This window comes from Cervus canadensis, chromosome 18, assembly GCF_019320065.1.
Source record: "Cervus canadensis isolate Bull #8, Minnesota chromosome 18, ASM1932006v1, whole genome shotgun sequence".
NCBI lineage: Eukaryota > Metazoa > Chordata > Mammalia > Artiodactyla > Cervidae > Cervus > Cervus canadensis.
Window position 1 is genome coordinate 63,116,731 of NC_057403.1, and position 13,275 is coordinate 63,130,005.

The 13,275-nt window shown below is 55.5% G+C and overlaps 2 protein-coding genes across 2 annotated transcripts in view; both read right to left on the minus strand.

The window, feature by feature from the left end:
- The window catches only part of ST3GAL2 (ST3 beta-galactoside alpha-2,3-sialyltransferase 2), a 48,910-nt gene that overhangs the window by 29,786 nt on the left and 5,849 nt on the right, over positions 1-13,275 (minus strand). The window lies entirely within an intron of this gene.
- On the minus strand, positions 4,626-7,122 carry LOC122420377 (60S ribosomal protein L34-like). Its single transcript, XM_043435498.1, has one exon. The coding sequence runs from the start codon at positions 5,003-5,005 to the stop codon at positions 4,652-4,654; it is 354 nt and encodes a 117-aa protein (XP_043291433.1). The 5' UTR covers positions 5,006-7,122; the 3' UTR covers positions 4,626-4,651.

Consider the following 13,275-nt stretch of genomic DNA (forward strand, 5'->3'; position numbering starts at 1 on the left):
AATGGTTGAGGCAGCCCGCTCCTCAGTTTCTACCAGCAGAGACACCAGGACTGCTAGGACGCACCTCTCTCTGGTCTGACCCTAAGCACCACAGGCTGCTGGCTAGGTTCTCTCGAGCTGGGACTTGTCAGATCTCACGACCGCCCACCCCAGCTCAGAGTCCTTCCCAGTTAAACCTTCCAAAATGGGGGGCGGGGAAAAAAAGCACCTAAAAAGCTTGGCTTCAGATTCTGGTTTTGCCACCTGTCAGCTATGAACCATTTAACCTTTCTGATCCATGCCCTTTTCTGTAACATGGAGATACCGCGTATCTTGGAGAGTTTCTGTAAGGATGAGAGCCAGAAAACTTCCAGCTCAGGAAGCTCAGAAAACTTCCTGTGCTCCCAGGCTGGGCAGGTGGGGGCCACGGGTCGGCCAGTCCCACCCCAGCCCCCGCCTCCCAGGCCCGGACAGCCAAGGTCTCGCCCCAGAGCTCCCTCCTGTGCCTAAGCACAGGCACTGCCTGCCCAACCTCCGACCCCCACAGCGGCAGCTTCCGGGGGCGGGGCGGGCAGCAGAGGCCTGAGGTCTCAGAGCCAGTCGCCCCGTGGACCTTCACCCCCAGGCCGCGCAGTAAGGAACGCTGTGTCCATCCTGCGCCAGAGCCTGGGGGTCACGGAGCCTGTCACCTGTGCCTGGCTTCATCACACACTCAGAACACAAGCCTGCCCTGAGCTGGTCCATTTTTTTTTTCAGCCGTGCTGCGTGGAATGTCAGATCTTAGTTTCCCCAACCAGGGATAAAATCCATACCCACTGCATTGGAAGCTTGGGGTCTTAACCGCTAGACCGCCAGGGAAGTCCCTAAGCTGATTCTAAACCAAGGTCCATCCCATACTTGGCCACCTCTGTGACTCTCTAGACATACGTTGGCAACAAGATTCTACAAAAGACAAAGTTAATAAGAGGGTTTCTTCACAGGGCTGAAAGCCTCTGACATTGAGAGGCAGGAGGTGGACTTCCCCGACAGTTCAGTGTCAAGACAGTGCTGCCAATGCAGGAGGCATGGGTCTCATCCCTGGTTGAAGAAGATCCTGAGTGCTGTGTGGCAGTCTCCCCCGCCAAAGAAAGGGAAAAAGAAAAAGAGAAAGAGAAAGAGAGAGGCAGGAGACAGCCAGGAGATGCTGAAGGTAAGAGACTGGGAGAGAGATCTTTGAGGGCTTCTGGAGGCAGAGGGAGTGGGATGAGTAAATGGATAAATGGTGGCCTGGGGCAAGCCAGAGAGCAGTCTGGAGAACCTGAAGTCTAGACCTTATTGCCCAACTCTGCCTCCCTAAGGCAATTAAACGTGACCACACCGCCTACCAGGGCCAGGGGACAAGGGTGCTTTGAGTCTGCTCTGATTGTCTTTAAAGATAAGGTTCAAAGCGCCAGGTGGCTTGGCTCTTCATCACAGTTTACGATTTAGACCTCAGTCACACCAGAGATGTAATGAAGAGCTGCAGAGCTGCCACCGAGCCCTCCGTCTCCTTCTGTCCCTTGTCTGGGTGTCCAGGGGACGTTTCAGATCTCAAGAGCAAAGCAGAGGATGTGTTTGTTCAACAAGCATCTCCTGCACCCGGGAGAGGCAGGCGGCACAGAAGGGCCCAGCCCTCCCCATCCTGAGCAGCTGTATCACTGACCCTGCAGCAAAGCGCCTTCTCTGGCCTCTCAGCTCTTGCTCCTTCAAGGAGCAGAGCAATGCGAACCCCATTCTGAGAAGGCTCCACCAGCCCCTCTGGTCCACCTACCACCCAGGGCTCCCTGGTTTTGCCGGCCAGGCTCCCCCTAGGAGAGCTCCCCTTCCAAGGGCATGCCAAGGGCAGCCAACCCTAAAGACCAGCTGCTGGCCTTGCCGCTAAAGAAGATGGAGCTGGGGACGGCCTATCCCAGAGGACTTAGGAGGGCATAACCAGAGCAATGCCCACAGCTAGAACAGGCGTGGTGGGCAGAGCCGAGGGCTTCCAGAAGGAAGGGGTGAGTCAGATTCTCAGCTCCTAAACCCTGGGGAGGACAATGCTTCTCATCCAGCTCACGCTCATGAAAGACAGCACTCTTTGCTCTTCTCAGGAACATGGGTTAATCCAATCCTTCTCAACACCGGTTCCCCCAAACGCGCACACACCCTCTGCCCTGGGGTGGGAGGGCAGGTGTAGGTTTGATAGAGGGTTTAGAAGAGAGGCTCACGGCATTCCATTGCCCCTGCTGGAACTGAGTGAACAGGAAGACGAGTAGATGGTTTCTCCAGGTAACCAACCTCCATCTCCCCAACGCGTGCACCCACAGGGCGGGGGACCAGTCAGGGAACCCAGACAGCTGCCTGCAGCACTCCCGGCAAGGGTGTGCAGGCTGAGAAGGAGGCTCCAGGGGCTGCACGCAAAGGGCAAATGTTCTCTCCCTCATTTCCAACCAGCGCTCTGAGATGGCACCCCAGGAATCCTGCATCTGATCACTGCCGCCCTCCCACCGGGGAAGGGACAGGACTGGTGCTTCCGTTCCCCACCACTGTCCTGGTCCGCGCCCTCCCCAGCCTGCACCCAGCACGGGGTTCCGGACAGGGCTCTCCGCCCAGCACCGGAAGCCTGGGGGGGCTGGCAACCTGAAGCAGCTGATGGAGAAGGCTGGAGCTAGGGTCTACACTAGTTCTGCCAGTGCACACCCAGGGAAGGGAGAAGTTGTGCTTCTAGAAGCCTCCAGGCCACCATCTCCATGACTCCCAATTCCAGCCAGGCCTTGGCCCAGGCTCAGAGTTGAAGGATTCAACTTAAAACTCCAGCGTCTACCCCTGTATCCTTTGTGGGATGGCGGGGGCAAGAGAGAATGTCAGAGAAGAGGTCCTACTTAAAGGACCAGCACGGTGACCCTGCAGGAGAGGAGCCCAGGAGGCAGGTGACCGATGCTCTGCGGGCAAGGCAGGCCGCAGGACCGGGGTGTGTCCTCACAGCACACGCACGATTCAGCAGGACTGCAGGCCCTCAGCAACCAGAGGGCAGACACCAGCTCCTCCTGGGCACACAGTGGGACGGACCTGACCCACAGCTCTGATCCGTGGGACCAGCTCCAGCCCCCAGGAATGCTCACAGAGCTCCTGGGATGTGATGGTCCAGAAGCAATGCTTCCAGGAAAACAGCAGCCCCAGTTCCAGGGTTCTCCAGCCCCCCAGCCCAGGAGGGAAGTAAGGAACGCACTCTCCGCTCGGGCCAGCATCATACTTGAAGGTGCGAGTGAGAATAGGGCTGTGTCCTCTGCCCCAGGACTGTGCCAACCTCCTCCCCTTGGTCAGGATACCCTCAGGATACCTTGCTTGGAACCTTTCAATCCTCACAACCCAGCCAAGCCACCCAGGTGGGAAGTCTGCCGAGCCTCTGGAACCAGGCAACGTTGTGAAGGGGACGGCCAGGGCTGCAGGACAGAGCCCTACTTTGTCAGCTGCAAATTCCTCTAAACAGCTCCAGCAGGGGAGGGCCAGTGGACTGTAGACAACCTCCCGTATTCTATCCATCCTGCCCCCACATTTCCTTATCAGGTGGCAGTTTCTTTTGATTTTTCTCTGGCTTCATCTCAACACTGGGAATGAAATGGGACCACCTTGCGTGCCGGTGGGGTGTGGAGGCCCGTCTCGGCACCACTCATAAGCCAGGCAGGAGGCGGACCAGAAACGCCGATCTGTGGTCAGGTGCTTATCTCCTTTATCAGGACTAGATGACTTCAAAGTGTTCTCTGTTGTTTTTTAAACCAGAACAATCTTTCGCCCAACTCACCCAGAAACTTTCATCAACCAGGCCAACTTATCAGTTTCTATTCTTGCTGCCCAGTGGGAAGAAGGAGCCAGGTGGTGAGATCAGATGCTGGAGGAGCCACTAGCCCTCTGCAGCAGCTCACGGGCTAAGCTGGGGCCTGAGCACCGTGTCAAGAGAATGCCTTTCTGTTACAAGGCTTACTTAGGATAAATGAGGCGGCACTGTTACAGGTACAGCCCAGTCGGTTCCAGTTCTCTGGGGGACCTTGGGAAGGAGCCACATTCCCTCACAGTCAACCCCAAAGGAAATCAACCCTGAACATGCACCGGAAAGGACTGATGCTGAAGCTGAAGCTCCAATGCTTTGGCCACCTGATGCAAAGAGCTGACTCTCTGGAAAAGACTCTGGTGCCGGGAAAGACTGAAGGCAAAAGGACAAGGTAGAGGATGAAATGGTTAGGTAGCATCACCGACTCAATGGACAGGATTTTGAGCAAACTCTGGGAGACAGTGGACGGGGGAGACTGGCATGCTCTAGTCCCTGGGGTTGCAAAGAGTCAGACACAACTTAGCAACGGAATAACAACGAGAAGAGATGACCCACCTGCTCCAGGGAGGACTCAAGGCAGGATAGGCACCAGGGCTCCTTAGACAGGGAGACAGGTCAGCACTAGGAGACCAGAGACTCTGGAAGAAAGGCATGCAGAGGTGCGCTCCATGCTAGGGGAGCATATCTCCAGTGGGGAAGAGTACCCCAAAAACCCCGGAAACAAACCAGGAACCTGTCCCTTGTGAGCCAGACTGTTTTTATTCTTCATACACCTTATCTTTAGCTTTCTTTTATTCTCCTTTTATATTTATTTTTTGTATTTATTACTCAAAAATGGTTCATTTTTTATTTAGCTTTCTGACTCTGTGCTTGTGCTTTCAATACTTTCACAACGATCTTCTGCTCTTCAATAAGGAAAGCGCGCTTGATCCTGTCCCGGACACATTTAGCACACATGGAACCACCATAGGCTCGGCTGATGTGTTTCTTCATTTTAGACAACCTCATGAGAACTTTAGGTCTCACGGCACGAACGCCTCTAAGTTGGCCTGCGCACACACCACATGCGGATTTTGGTGCTTTCCCAAACTTCTTGGTATAAAAGTAAACAAATCTATTACCATGGGTTCGGGACAGCCTGGTTTTTTTAGAGGCTGTATTGTAGGACAGCCTATGACAGTACGTCAGACGCTGCACCATCCTGAATGCCTCTAGATGCCGTCCCCGGAAGAGTCCTTTTATATTTATTAATGTCTTTTGGAAAGGTCAGCCTGTGACAGCTATGTTAATGAAAACCCAAAGGAGGTGTCTGCATCCACGCCTGGACCAGGAGATTAAAGGGAGCAATGTCGTCTTTCTCCCCCAGGACTGGAGGTGCAGAGAAGCCCAGGGGTGGGCCCCTCGCTCAGCCTGTGTTCTCCAGAGTCATCTTTCCAGCAGAAAGGGAGAGCTGTGCCATCCAGGCAGAGGCCCTGAGCTTGCGCCCTGCCCAGTGCCACAGAGGCGCCCCCAGCACCAACCCCGTGGACGCACTCCTGCCTGTGCCCGCACCAATCCCGGGTCACTAACAGTCAGCTCCAGGGGGCAGAGAGCAGGTGGCTGGGAAACTGTCGAGACCAGTGCACACCTGCTTCCATTCCTCCCTGGCTCCAGCTAAGCCACCGTCCTTGTCACTGAGGAGCTGATAATACACTGTGAGTGACTCAGGCTGGACCCCTGTGGGGAAAGAACCACCCCCCCCCCAAGGTTGCTAGGCAGGTAATCCGCTTTACCAATTCAGCCAAGTGGCAGTGTCGGCTGCCCTGCCGTGAGGACCGCAAAGGCGGCCTTCCCCTCGCCCTGCCTCGGGCCCCTTGCCCCGGGGTGAGGGGAGCCAGGCTGGGAAGCAAGGAGCCCTCCCCAGTCCCATCCGCAGAGAGTGGCTGACCCTCCCAGACTTGGCCTGAGTTATACACTCCAGGCTAAGATAATAACCGTCATGACATCCTGACATTGCTGGTCAGGATGTCCAGTAATCATGGACATCATGACATTACTGGTGTCAACTCTGGGGAACATGGAGAGGAGGAATAGGGAGACCAGGGTCCACCATGAGAGTCCCGAGGGAGGGATACTTCTTGACTGACTTAATTACGTGCCCTGGGGTTACCAGGGGCTGGCCAACACGATGGTGCCTGTCTGGAGCTTGGGTTGTACGGGTGACCGGGGCTGTGAAGACGGGGGGCCCAGGGCCTCCTCCCAAGCCCCTCGCCTGGTGAGATGAGGCAGCCCCACTTCAACACATGCTTGTGAGTTTAGCCTAGTGGACTCTGGACTTCAGTTCCAGGACTGGCTCTATCTGCAAGTTGGCGAGTCTGGGCAAATCACACCTCTCTGGTACTCAGGTCTTCTGTCTGTAAAATGGGTATGGTGACACCTGCCGCCCTGCTTACCTCACAGTCACCGTCAAGATGCAGTGAGTGACGACTGTAAGCTACAAGGCACTAACACCCGAGGTACCGCTGGGTTTCAGCATCACAGAGGGGAGGGGGCGGGGACGCGCACAGACACCATGGCCCCGCCTGCGGGAGCAGGAGGCCTGGCCCAGACTGGCCGATCTCCGAGAACAGGACCCCAGACAGAGACAGGTGGGCCAGAGAGCCTGCGGGAGCCAAGCATGCGGCGCAACAGAGCGCTCTGGCCAGGCCGGGTCAGCCGACAGCTCAGGAGACTAGCCATTCTGCTAGGTCTGTGGTGGGCTCACCCCGTGGGGCTTTGTCTGCTTTGTTTTTGACCACAGCACACGGCTTGCAGGAGCTCGGCTCCTCATCAGGGATTGCATTTGGGTCCTCAGCAGTGAAAGTCACTGGAGCGCCAGGGAATCCCCACAGAGCTCTTTCCACAACACCCCACTCTTGGCTCTGCCAGGCTGAGTCAAACCTCTGTACCCCCACAAATGGGAAGTGACGGGCGAACTGAGGCCAAAATCGTCTCTGTAGCTGAAACCGGCATCGCTGACCTGAGCATCGTCTTCTAAGGGAGGGGACAGGGCACGACCCTGTCCAGCAGGAAGCGCCCCACTCACCCAGGAAGCGCAGAGGCCCTGGAGCTGCGTCCTTACAGGGTCTCAGCAGGAAACTCACGGCAGGGTGGGCACTTCAGGAGCCAAGAAGACAGGGTGGGGCACGGCCCTGTCCAGCAGGAAGCGCCCCACTCACCCAGGAAGCGCAGCGGCCCTGGAGCTGCGCCCTTATAGGGTCTCAGCAGGAAACTCACGGCAGGGTGGGCACTTCAGGAGCCAAGAAGACAGGGCGGGGCACGGCCCTGTCCAGCAGGAAGCGCCCCACTCACCCAGGAAGCGCAGCGGCCCTGGAGCTGCTTCTCACGGCAGGGTGGGCACTTCAGGAGCCAAGAAGACAGGGCGGGGCACGGCCCTGTCCAGCAGGAAGCGCCCCACTCACCCAGGAAGCGCAGCGGCCCTGGAGCTGCTTCCTTACAGGGTCTCAGCAGGAAACTCACGGCAGGGTGGGCACTTCAGGAGCCAAGAAGGCAGGGCAGGCAGGAGAGCGTGGGGGCAGCTCCAGGGCTCGGGCAGGCCTAGTTGGGCCAAGGGAGCTGGCTGAACATGCAGAGTGAACAACCCCCTGAGCCCAGACAGAGGCCTGCATAACACCGGCCACCACGTGGATGGCCCTGGGCCACCACGAGGAAGGGACCATTGCCATGAGCCGCCTGTGTCTGCTCTTTATCTTGCAGTCCAGGGGATGCAGGACTTCCATGGATGGGCAGCCAGGGCACGGGGGTTGCAGCAGGGAGCTCCTCCCATAAAGATGCCATTCCTATTGGAAAGAACCTCTGTCTGCAACTCAGATAGGCGGCCTGGGTTCTTGGACTCAGTGCTTCTACCTAGTGGTTTGAGGATCTTAGGCAAATTTCTCAGCTCCCACTTCCCGATCTAAAAATGGAGTGACTCTGTGATTCTGAGTCTCAGTCTACATTCCAGCATTCAGTTTTTAACAAGGTGAGTGAATAAATGGCAACAAATCCTTCTAAGTTTGCCTACGGTGTGATTCTGACACACACACTCAGCTCTGCTTATTGCGCCTCAGTACACGATGCCCTTAGAATGGACAACAACCCCATCTTCCTTCGGAGAATCATCTCTTCCCAAACTTCCATCTCTGTGCCCAATCAGAGCACCAAATACAGCCAGCCAGCTTCCCTGGTGGCTCAGATAGTAAAGAATCTGCCTGCAGTGCAGGAGGCCTGGGTTCGATCCCTGGTCTGGGAAGATCCCCTGGAGGAGGGCATGGCAACCCACTCCAGTATTCCTGCCTGGAGAATCCCATGGACAGATGGGCCCGGCGGCCTACAGTCCATGGGGTCGCAAAGAGTCGGACACGACTCAGGGACTAAGCACAGCTCAGTTCTTGATCCAGGGCTGGGGGAGGGCCCCGATTCCAAGTGAACCCAGGAGTCCCGAGGCAGTTCTGGGCTGGGATGCTCAGAAGGCAGAGGCCTGCACTGCTGGCAGACACCTTCTACCACGTGGGGGGCGAGGAAGGTGTCCTGACAGAGAAGGCAGGGTGAGGCGGCTATTGTTTGAGCTCCTCCCTTCCCTGCATGTGGCCAGCCATTCCCTCAGGTATGAGTCAACCAGTTCCCTTTTATCAAAGCACTTTTAGAGTTGGCTTTCGGCTGCTGTAATTGAAGAAGTCCAACTGATACAATCTTGCACACATGTACAACTATTTTCCATTTCATTTAAAAGAATTTTTAACAACCACTACAGTATCACTTGCCACGTAGTGCAAAAGGGCTGCCCTGAACCTGGCCCTGAAACCCTGCCCTTGATAAGTCTGTCCAGCTGAGGGGCCCTCAGGCACAGAGGGATTCTGGGTTCCCAGCGGTGACTCTGGAAACTCCCTGGCCAGGACCCACACCCTTCTCCAGCTGAGGACACTGCCCGGATGCACAGATGGTTGGAGAGCCATTGATGTATGCAGTCTTTCCGGGTGGCCCGGGGTCAGGACTGCTCACAGCCAAAGTCCCCCAACCACGAGCAAGACTGGAGGGGAGGGTGCTGCCCGGCTGGGCCCTGACCCAGTTGAAGTGATCAGGGCAAGAGAAGACCACCTGGACATGGACTGCAACAGGGAGTCGGGACCCTTGGCGCCATTCCTTGTCTGGCAATGGATCTGAGGAAAAAAACCCTTTCCAAATCTGTTTCTCAACCTAAGAGTCATGTCTGACTTTTCTAAATGCTGCCAGACACTACCCTGAGTTCTATCCATCTATCCCACTCATTTCTAGCAGCCACCTCTCTGATGAGATACCTTGCATGTACCCAACAGTACCTCAAACTCACCCTACTCACAATGCCAAACTCACCCACACTTTAAGCCCCCAAAACCTGAACTTCCCTCTGTATTCCCAGTGTCAGCAAAGGGGCATCATCCATCTGACCCTGAAACCTGGGAATCATCTACGCCCCTTCCTTCCTTCAACCTCCTTCAGCCAACCTATTACAAAGTCCATCTGAGGTTTCCCACCTAACCTTTTCTACTTTCCTCCACGTCTGCCACTCCCTCTCTATCGAAGCACTGCCATCGTCCACCTACAGTAGCCCCTGAACTGCTAAAGCCCCAAATCTACTCAAGAGACCTCCCTCCCACCAATTCATTCTCCACAGAAAGGCCAAATGATCTTCCCAAATGCAAATTCCATCAGATCCCCATTTCTATTCCTCTCAGAGAAAGAACCAGACCTCCCAAAGCTCTGGGGCAAAGGTGGGGCTCCCTCAAGACCCCACGGCCTGGCTGGTGGAGCTGGGGGTAACCCTGAGGCCAACATGGACCAGGCAGGTCTAGGAGAGGCTGCTCAGTCCACAGCCCTGGCCACCCCCGGGTTCTCCCATCCCAGGCTGACTTGGAACTGGCTCAGCCTTCTAGGACTGACCCCTCCCCCAGCGCAGGCTTCATCTGACCCCAGATGGGAACGGGAGCTGGAGGCCAGGCAGGGGAAGCCCAGCTGGGCTGCAGCCAGGGGCGGTATGTGTCAGGAAGGGGAGAGAGCAGGGCCACAATAGCCTGTCAGTATCTGGGGCCATCTGAAAGGAGGCAGCTGGCGGGAGGATAAACCTCAAGGAGTCTATCTCTTCCCTCTTATCAGACTGACCCTTGGCAGCCTTGCAGCCCGCGGAGAACAAACAGTCATTAACAACCCTGCCCACACTCGCGCACAACCCGGTGTGACCAGCCCAGCCCGGGGAGCCAGGGCCTCTCTTCCTGCCAGGGCAGTCTCGGGGGTCCGCCTGTCGGCCAGCCCGCCCATCCTGCCCCTCCTTCCTGGGCAATGAAACCCTACGCTCAGCCCACCCTGGCCTACCCCTGCCCGTGGTCCCCTGGCCTTTCAGGTCAGGCCTCCGCGTCACGTTATATGTGGCTTGGCCTCACCGCATCCTCCGCTCTCCTAAAAAACCTTTAAAAGGTCTTTTTGCCCTGCCCCCCTTTCCAGGCGAGTTCTCAACCCTCAGTAGGCCCACCCAGAGTCTGCGCTACTGACCCGGCACCTCCTGTCTTCAGCATGTGATCCAACCCCCAAGCTGGCTTTGGGGGCAAATTCTCACTAAAGCAGAGCCCAAGGCAGGAGGAGGTGAGGGGACTGGGAGCAGAGAGAAACAGAAAGCCTAAACACAGTCACTCCAAAGCCTAACCAATGGCCAGCACAGGAAGAGATGGATGTGATGAGAGACCGGAGGGGTATTTCTCTGCCTGAGCCCAGGACAGAGGCAGGGCAATGTTTGGGAAGGGGGATGAGGACAACGGGAGGCAGGGGGAAGCTCCCTTGGCTGCAGGAGCCCAAGTTCTCCAGAGAGGACAGAGCAGGCTGGGTGATGTTCAATATGTCCAACTGGTTAGCAGAAAGGTCGGAACAATTCTCAGCGCCTCCCGGACCCTGCGGTGGTATCCTGGGGCCCCAGGAGTATCCCCCTCGCAGGATATGGCGCTCCTCTGTTCGGCCTACTGGACGATTTGACAGCAAATCCATGAACAGATCTTTAAATTCTCTATTTACAGATGAGGCGACTCTGGGGCCCAGAGAGGGGCAGCAACTTGCCCTGGGTCACACAGTCCCATTTCACAGCATCCTCCTAAGGAAGTGCCAACGCTGGCTTCCCTACATTGGAAGAGCTTGAACAGAGTATCCTGCTGCTGTTTAGTTTCTAAGCTGAGTCCGACTCTGCGACTCCACAGACTATAGCCCACCAGGCTCCTCCGTCCATGAGATTTCCCACCCAAGAACAGCGGAGTGGGTCGCCATTTCCTTCCCCAGGGAATCTTCCTGATTCAGGGATCAAACCGATATCTCCTGCATTGGCAAGCAGATTCTTCACTGCTGAGTCACCTGGGAAGTCCACAACAGGAGTCCCCGTGACTCTCCTAACCCCTTTCAAGCTGTCCTGTCTCCCCCTACCTGTGACACTTGGGGTCTCCTCCTGAGACATGCTGGAGGACCCAGGAATCGGCCAGAAGCTACACAGGTATGGGCCCGGGGAGATAGCAAGCCCTCTGGGACAGGATGGAACAGAGAGAAGGCCAACTGCTGGAAAGCCCCTTGCGGCTGGCTGCCTGGGCCTCAGATGGCTCCCGAGAAAACCCAAGAGAGACAGGACCGGGCTCCCACCCCTCCCCGGCTTTCCGGCACAGCCTCGGTCCTTCTGGCTGCGGCCTGCTCGCTTGCTCGGGCAGAGCACACAGCACAGGGGCCACAGAGACTTTCATTTCCTCCTGACTCTGGCTCCACCAGCATCAAACGATGAGTATTTTGTTTTCAACTGAACTTGACAGTTGGGGGGAACTCTATTCAAAGGTCAGGGAGAGTCCCTTGCAAACCCAAAGGGATCCTCCCTACAAAGAAGGAAGAAGGTAGTAACTATGCATGGTAACATATCGTTAACTAATTTGTAGACATTTCGCAGAGTATACAAGTGTGGAATCGTTATGTTGTACACCTGAAACTAATATAACGTTATATGTCAGTTATATGTCAATAAAAAAAAAGAAGGAAGGAGGGAGAGAGAGTGGAGGAGCAGGGTGGGGCTGTGGGGTGACAGGGCAGGGAGGGGGACGCCCCACTCCAGCCCTCAATTCCCTCCCTTGTTCCTCTTCCTACAATCCACCTCTCAACTTCCCCTTTCACTACCCACGCCGCCCCCTCCAAATTCCTTTAAACCACACAGAAAAGTTGTTGATTTTTTCCCTCATCAGAGCAGTCCCCTCTAGACCAATTTGCGATTTGCGTTTTTTGCTGATTTTCTCCCTCAGAAGGCTGCAGACCTGCCCAGCCCGGGGAGTGTTGCTGGCCCTCTGTGCAGGGACTTCACAGCTGGAGGGTTCAGAGGGAAGGGGCAAGGACTGCTCTCTGGGGTCTCTGGGTCATGCCCTGACCCCTCAGGGTCTCCTCTGTCCCCCAAGCCCCCTTTCGGGAGCAGGATGGGCCTCGCACCTCAACTGTACACAAGCAGAGCTGCTTTCTGTGTCCCCCTCCTGCTTCCCACCCTGAGCCTAGAGAAGAAGAGAAGGGGAGAAAAGGAAAAAGGATGCTAACGGGTAAACGTGATCAAACCAGGAAGAGATGCCCGTCCAGGCAGGAGAAGCCTGTGCTACCCGCTCCCCCCAACCTCAGCAGCCAGTGGGGGGATGCCAATCAACCTCTTTCCCTCTCTGAGCTTCCTCATTTGCAGTCACATCCCCCTTAAGGAAGAAGGCGTTTGAGGATGTTTTTCAACATCTGATAGCAGAACTGTTGTTTTGTTTTAATATGATTATTTCACAACACAAATTTAGCACTGACAGCAAAATAAAGAAAAATTACATTTGTCTCTAGATTTCTCTTGTTCCTAGTTCACCTTATTGTACACGGGTAGCAGGCAGTGCGTTCATATCATGCATGGCAAAATATCACATCCACTATGGCTCATTCATGTTGAGGTTTGACGAAAACAGCAAAATTCTGTAAAGTAATTATCCTTCAATAAAAAATAAATTAATTTTTTAAAAAAACACACTCATTTGAATGCTAACAGCTATAACTGGGGGGGGGGGGACAGTTCTCTTCACCCCAGGAAGATGATCCTCTCTGAAAACCTGCAGGGATAAGTGCCCTTCAGCATCACTCCTTCTGCCCCACCTCACAGAGAACCCTGCTCCCTTCCTCACTTTCTTTTTATGTAGTTATTTAATTTTTTGGCTGAGTGGCATGTGGGATCTTAGTTCCTCAACCAGGGATCAAACCCGAGCCCCCCTGCAGTGGAATCTTAACCACTGAACCACCTGGGAAGTCCTTCTCCCATTCCTGCAGTAGGAAACCTCTCCAGTGCTCAGCTAGAAAGTTGGGGTGGCCCAAAGCCCAGCCTATGCCCTGGAGCCTTAGGAGAGGTCTGCAATGGCAACGTGAAAGTGTGACTGACAATACGCTGTAATTACAAT

Excerpts from the sequence above, each read along its gene's own strand:
- LOC122420377 (XM_043435498.1), bottom strand. The coding sequence starts at position 5,005 with ATGGTGCAGCGTCTGACGTACTGTCATAGGCTGTCCTACAATACAGCC.